General features: G+C 38.1%; 1 protein-coding gene across 1 annotated transcript; it reads left to right on the top strand.

Annotated features, from left to right (window-relative positions):
• Positions 1–1,207: 1,207 nt before the first annotated feature.
• LOC145496627 (tolloid-like protein 2) lies at positions 1,208–7,698 on the top strand. The gene is made up of 7 exons (XM_081476334.1): positions 1,208–1,332; positions 1,881–2,003; positions 3,438–3,818; positions 4,631–4,648; positions 5,112–5,318; positions 5,993–6,157; positions 6,931–7,698. Exons 2-7 carry the CDS (start codon positions 1,937–1,939, stop codon positions 7,281–7,283), a joined length of 1,191 nt encoding a protein of 396 aa, XP_081332460.1. The 5' UTR covers positions 1,208–1,332; positions 1,881–1,936; the 3' UTR covers positions 7,284–7,698.
• Positions 7,699–7,712: the final 14 nt, after the last annotated feature.

Consider the following 7,712-nt stretch of genomic DNA (forward strand, 5'->3'; position numbering starts at 1 on the left):
CAAACGTTTTTCTTAGTTCACTTGATAAAAGACTGAACATGAAGGGATGTGTTGGTTTGTAAAAAACAGTTTTCTTAAGTGTTTACTTGGCCTACTACTTGAGTGATGTAATCCTTCACTGCAATGTAAGGTGAATATTCACATTTACAAGAAACACAACAGAATTTTATCAATCATGCGTGCACTCTTAATTGCCTTCAAAAGTATGAGGTGTAAATCACTAATGAAGTTAAGAGAAAATGGCACATTTTATGCGGTACGCCCCCAAAGTTGGAATGGTTTAGTAAGCGATCTCACCGCCTCTCACCGGCATAAGAAAATACATCAATTAAGAACATTTGTCAAGTTGTTCCTGTTTTTGCTTTAGATGCAATGAAGGGAACTTCAGCTGAGGAAAAAGCATAATTATAAGCTCAGCATGATATAGATACGTGACTCCAGCACTAACATTAAGGAAGGCCATTTACCTAAAAATAGGTCAAATGGCTGTGAATTGCTGGATAGGTTTGACATTTATTTCAGATACATAGACACGCTGACTACAACCCTTATTTTGCGTTCTTTATTTCTTTCTTTTTTCCGTTCTTAATTTTTTTTTTTTTTTCAGCCGCTTGCTTTTACCTTGTTATGAAGTGTTGGCGACTTTCATTTAGATTACTTGTTTATTTCTCTCTGTTTCCCTATCATTGATGCACAATACAAGAACTTGTCAAATTACTGTGTATTATATTCACTTCTCTTATTGGTTCCATGATCAAAGCACCCGGCTGTGTGTTGGTTTCGGGGTGACGTCTTAACCCGAAGGTGTATCAATTAAAACGTTTAATTCAGCACGGCGTGTAATTTATGACCGCAATCTGTCTAATAAACTGCGGAGTTTTGGAATGCAAATTCATACGAAACAGTTTCATCAGGTCATAGTGTAAGAAAACAATTACCTCCCATGGTGACGTCTACGATTAATCGACAAAAATACTTCCTTTATTTGTAGACTCGGAAATGTGACGACAGCAACTTAAAAGTGTCCACCTTGTATAAAGGAAGCTAAAATAATAAACAGAAATTGCAAAATACCAAAGAAAATTGCAAGGTATGTCAGCTTCCAACAGAACATTACAATGAACAATTTAACGTCGTTAAATTTTAGTGCGTTTCTGTGAACAAAGCAATTTTCGCTGATGAAACATTTGCGTAGACGTGGGTGAAAAGGGAGTTGAATAATTTAAACCCATATTTGTCCACACATAGAACTTTCTCCCAGTGAAGCTGAAAGGATCATAAGTGGATAAAGTTGACATGGGTTGGAACTTCGATGAGGTGCCTTTAATGATAGTAAGTGTTTGATTTCTTCTTTATTAATCGAGTGAATCTTTTTTCCTTCGCTTTTCGATTTACAAATCGCGCGCACTTTAACCGGAATTATTCGTTGTCATAAAAACCAATTTAGCTCTAAAGGCTAGCTTAATTCTTTCAAATACCCTTTAATCTTGAGGCAGCTGAGATAAAGACGCAAAGCTTTTTACAAAAGAGTACCTGTGAGTAAAAAACAAGAATACCAATAAGTATGAACGAAGACATTTACACAACAAAAACAAAAACACAGAACAGTCCGGAGCGAAGAGTGGCGAAACTGAGCGGAAGGAAATTTTAATATTAAAAAATGCCATCGGAACCCTAAAATCTTTAATATCAATACAAGGGCCTAAATTATGACATTTTAAATTAAACGTCAGCCATGTATAAGCGCTATTACACCATAAAATTCGAACTCACAAGGAACTTTTACACTTGAATAGTAATCGTTCGCGCTTGTCTTGAGACTGATAGTTTTCTAAGATCTACTCAAGATAATGAGAACTCATCAAAGATTTTTTTTCTAGGAAACGAATTTCATTTCACCGAGATGCATTGTCGTGAGGAGTGAAAGTTGGCACTTATGAGTTTGATCTACATTTTGAGTTGTTTTTCTTTTGCGTTTACGAGACAGTTCACAGAAACTCGAGGTATGTTAATGTGCTTTATCCATTCTAACACATGCATTGTTTATGAGCTAACATAAAAGGTCTAACTTCTTCTTTTGCAGCTGATAAGCTAAAAGCTTTGCCTGCTGGGACATCTGCGGAGGAAAACTCTTACAGCTGCGAACGGTGTTTTTATTACATGATTTTTTTATTTGCACAATTCTGAATCTGGCAAGTAATAAGGACATTTGAAAAATTCGCCTCATAACAAATACAGAGGGACCGGTTGCTTCGTTTTTCATTGAAGATATCCAAAGATATTGCGACTTTCTCGATAATGTACTCTTGAACTGGGCGCTGTAAATATTTAAAGAAAATAAATTAGCTCAGTTGAAACTTTTAGGTATTAATGTGTTTTGCTGTGAAAACAAAATGCAAGACAAAGGCGATGCGGTCAAGGGCAATGTTTTGCAAAACGTCCAAAACAAGTTTAAAAACGCACGTCATTACAAAAAAACCATTAATATTAAAATGCAACTATTATTAAATTTTGTTATTTTCCACCAGAAAACGTTTCGAAACCGTGAAGAACAATAAGACAAGGCTTTCCTCGACAATACTCCAGCAGTTGAAGAGATAAAATTTCTCACTTGGTTTACAAATGGCAGGTCTTGGTATGAAATTATAGAAAATGAAAGCGACGAACGCAATACTTACTCTCTGCTGTTCGTATATTGTTGGTTTTTTATCAGCTTTACAAAAACGTTTTAATGCTTTAAACATCAGACTGAACAAATAGGTCACAGCACAGGTAAAAAACATGGTTCTGTCTAAATTATAGCTTTGCAATGTTTTTCGCAATCGCTTCATTGCAGAAATAATCTTGAGAAAATTGCAGCAAGTAGTATACCAGCCGCCATGTTGGTGTCCTTCCTTTGGGAACCGATATGGCGGCCAAAAAATTGAACAAGAAAGAAAGTAGATTCTGCCATCAATATCATTCGTTTCACTTCTTTGCTCTTTAGGTATAACTTCTGAATTAACCTCCGTGTCTGAATTTAAAAAAAAGGTATAAAAATATACGTATAACATAAGTGTTTTAAGTATTCTTATACCATGTCATAGAAAATACAGCGAATCAGAATGTAGGAAAGCTATTGTCTATTCGGCGGTATTGCATCCAACCTTCCCATCATGCATGTGTCTCGCGTGTGTCCCTTTGATTCTGTTGGCCTCTGCATTTTCTACGGCGTAGTATAAAATAAAGGCTTGTTTGTATACCAAGAAAATACAGGTGACTCGTGGGATATTCCATGGTTTACCACTCGAAAGCGTGAGCTAACTGCATAACTAGCTATATAGTATGTAGAGAGGTTAATTTCTGTTATGTCTATATTCAGGACATTACTCTTGCCATAACATGAAAAAAAAAAAAAATACTACTATAGGACTCTTTACAAGTCTTTTCTGTCGCAGGATGCCACACAAACGTAACACGTCTAAATGGAACAATAACAAGCCCCACACTTCCCCCGAAGCAAAGCGTCTCCTCAGGGTACACCTGCAACTGGAATATTCAGCTGACAGAAGCTGACAAACCCCGCCACGTTGAGCTGCGTTTCATTTTGTTTGACTTCACGGGTGTAATGCCGCATTGCTCACACGGAACTTACGTGGAGTTAGTCATCGGTTGTAACAGATCGAAATCTATCGGAAAATTCTGCGGCCAGCTTTCACTTCCGGTGATATATTCCTCCGACCACTGTCTCCAAATTGTGCTTCACGCCGGAAGTGGAGTGGGTTTAAAATCGGGTTCAACGTTCCAAGCCGTATTCCAGCAACGCTTACTATCAAGGCGTAAGTAGGAACTTTGTAGATGTCTATCTATCATAAGTAGAAATGGCATCCAAAATTTATTGTGGAAGGGAAATCTTTGTATACAGCATTTGCGTCATTAGCGAAGAGATCCGCTTTCTGATGCTATTGCCCTTTTCCTCTGTTTCAGAAAGATTCCTGGTACATAACCTTTCCTATGGAAATGTGTTCCACTGGCAAGCTCGTTACCTTGCATATCAAACTCATTTCCAACCTAAATTCGAAGAAAACTGTTCTTTACCGGTTTAACTTGTGATATAGAGCATATTTTCGCCTTCTGCTGTCCCTTGCACTGTATAGTAACTTTTCCATTCGAAGCGATTCTACACACTGTACCCAGTCCCCACTCCTTGTGCTGCACCAGTCCCCCAAGTCTGGGCCTGCTGTCCCCGCAGCACAGTTAATCGTGTTATGCTCTGACGAGCATAACACGATTAACTGTGCCAGGGAATTTGAAACCGATATGCGATGTATTACATACTTTTTGTGCGTGTGGGTTTAAAAACTCAGAATTTTCCAAAGAATGCACGGACCCATTAACCAGATATTTAGCAGTTTTTGAAAGTCAGCATCTCTTATCATAATAATATTACTAACTATACACCCGAAGAACTGATGGCGCCATGACGACAGACAGCTTTCGTATAACTCTCCTGCAATGCTCTCGCTGGTCTTTGAATTGTTTGAACGAAGACTTGCCAAACCAGCACTCATTCCTACGACTGGACCAACTTCTTAAACAGATGTAATCTGGTTCATATTCTTAATGCTGTTTTTCTTCTTTGGTCTTTCAGCCGTTTCGCAGCATTACCGTAAGTACCTCAACAATTTTAAAGTTTTAAAATCGCCTTTGACCAGTTCGAAGAGTCTTGGGGAAAGAAGCTTTTACCGTTTGTAAATAATACAACAATTTTGGTCGTCTGTTCTTCCCAAAGAACATCTGCTTGCGATTTCTGTAACGTTTATCTAGACACGTTAGATTTCAATATTACCTCTAACTTAATCGTAATAAACTAATAATTTCCCCACACTTTTGGCCACAACCAACGTGCTTCCTGTAAATTGAAAAAGATGTAACCAAGTACGGCCATTCAAAGGAATGAATTTAAGTCTTAGTCAGGGCACATCTAACAAAATTGAGAGAAAAAAACGGAAAAAAAGTCGAATAAACAAGCAACTTCGACATTAAATCTCCAGAATATAGCTTTCTTTTATGTAATAACTAAAACTGAACTAGTCGGGCGATTGACAGTTCATAATCATGACATCTTTCAGATGGTTGTGGCAAAGAACTCCGCTCCAATGTACGACATGGGAACATCTTCTCCCCACATTGGCCCCTACCCTACCCCCGGTACGTGGACTGCGTGTGGCACGTGACTACCAGGAACGATTTACATTTCAAGCTAGTATTCTTTGATTTTGACGTCAGGCTCACTGACGCGTGCTCAGAAGCTGACTTTGTGGAGGTGAAGACTGGAGGTTCGCTATTAACAGTTTATATTGTCAATTTTTAGAAGATTTTCAACAATTGCGTGGTTTGCTATGAAACGTGAGAGGTCAGAAATACAGCTTATACTCTAATCACCCTGAAACGAATATAATTTTTTTTTAACTAATCTTGATAAACATAAAAACAGCATCAGGAGCGGGCATCTCCTTTATTGATACAGGATACATCTAAAGTAAATACAGCAGTGAATAAACAGAAAAATTAAAAAGTAAAGTTGAAAGAGATGCCTCGAGCGGCTCTTGCGTAACTTACAAATTCTTAAATAGCCTACTAACCTCTAAAATACTTCTACAGTTAACACGAATCATACAAAGGGAACATACTCCAGCGTAATTAGTAAAACCGTCGTTTCAAAATATATATTCAAGGAGGGTTTATGCTTCAGAGTTCCAGCCATTCTTGGCCCCAGTGCCTCAGCTTTTTTTGGTCACGTGCTCGACATTTTGAAACGATTAACACCAGGGACAAGAATGAGTTCTGACAAACACCATTTTACAGGGTACCCCCGGTTACGATCCTCTTTCTCTTTAAACTTACCCTTCTGTCCACAGTTTTATTTTGTTGATTGATTGATTGATTGATTTCTTTTTTCACTCTCACGTTTCTCTATTACTGCATATCCTCTCTGTCTTAATTTCCCAAGGAGTTGGCTTCAGCAACGGAAGATCTGTAACAAAATCCAAAGAATGCGGTACAAAAGAGCCGTTTGTTCTAACTATCGAAGGAGATTCAATATTTATCCAGTTTAAAAGTAACCTGGTCACTGGAAAACGTGGATTCATGGCTGGATTTGTCACTTATAGTGCTGGTATGTGACTGCTGATCTTGCTTCAGATACTAAACTTCAATCGAATTAGACGCCAGCTGCAAAAACCTTTTATACATAATTAAGAACGTGAAGAATTCATTTTGAGGCGAATAAAACAAGGGCATCGTTTAATCAATATAACAAGGGATTGCAAAAGAACTTGGTTGCAAGACATGAAGGGTAAAAACCTCACAAAAACCTAAGGCCCTGAACACACTAATACCGTCCACTCTAAAAGGCCCGACAATGCTGGTGAAAAACGGCGGCTTTCGAAAACGGTTTCTAAAGTGGAGTCATAAATTTGAAAACGCATCATTTTGAAAACGCTGGGCTTCTAGTGTGGACAAGTGAAAACAGAGGCTTTTGAAAAATGCGGTAATTAAAAAAGCGTCATATATAGTCGCTTCCATCAGCATTTTCGGGAGTATTAGTGCGGACGATAGGAGAAAACACATGAAAAAGTACGGGTTTTCGAATGAAAACGTATCGGTGTGGACAGATGAAAACATAACGAAAACGACAGTGTGGGCAAAAATAATATTTGAATTCGTTTTCTTTGGGATGAAAACGGAGACTTTCTAAAACGCATTAGTGTGGCCAGTTTCTGAATTCCACTATTCAACAGTTAATTTAAGAAATTTACATGAATAATAAACCGTATCCCATAATATGGCGCATACCTTTCATCTTGGTTATAAGTACATGCGTGTTCTTTAGTTGTGTACAAACTGACTTTGTCTTAAAATTTTTCTTTCGATGATTTCCCTCAACAGAGAGAGCCGGATTTCAACCTCAAGTTTTGATCATGCTTAGTGTCATATTTTTCACCCTCTTTGCCTTTGCGGGAAAGGCACTGCTTAAAAAGCTATTAGAGAGGAAACGATTCAACAACAAGTCTATTTTCGACCTGTCAGGAGGAGATTGCGAGGTTACCAAGAGTGTTTCACCTGTATTGTATTTACGAACGCCGAGGGAATCAGTGAACGGGCCCAAACTCCTGTCAGCGGCGCAGTCACCAGGCAACGGCTCTGAAAAACATGTAACGTTCGAAACAGCCGCAGCCAGAGACAAGCAAGGTTCAGTGAAAACTATCATTATCGGAAACCACGAACCAGAAATTATCTGATCATCATTTTTACTTGATCCTCAGTCATTCGTAAGCTTTTTGGTGAAATGTCTACTCGGAATCACCCTTTATAAGACGTAAAGCTGAAAGAGGTGTTCGGGGGGGGGGGGTGTTCATTTTTAGCGCGTCGCCATTTTGTACTTGATGCCGTCACATGCTTGATACTTCTGCTAAATAGACCGGCATTTAAAACCAAAATGATTGATGTGTTTACAATTTTTTCTATTTTGAAATTATAATTACAACAATTTTGCACCAGATTGTCTAACAGTAGAGATCTGCTTGTAAGTTAAACAGCGACCAGTCGAGTAGCAGTAAACTGCATATCAAACAAACCTGTTTTATAAAATTTATTAACTACGCGGAAAGAAATATTAAAAAAAAAGTTATACGGAAACAAATGATCTCAGCAAGTTTCAAGTCAAAGAG

Source organism: Orbicella franksi, chromosome 9 (assembly GCF_964199315.1).
Source record: "Orbicella franksi chromosome 9, jaOrbFran1.1, whole genome shotgun sequence".
Lineage (NCBI taxonomy): Eukaryota > Metazoa > Cnidaria > Anthozoa > Scleractinia > Merulinidae > Orbicella > Orbicella franksi.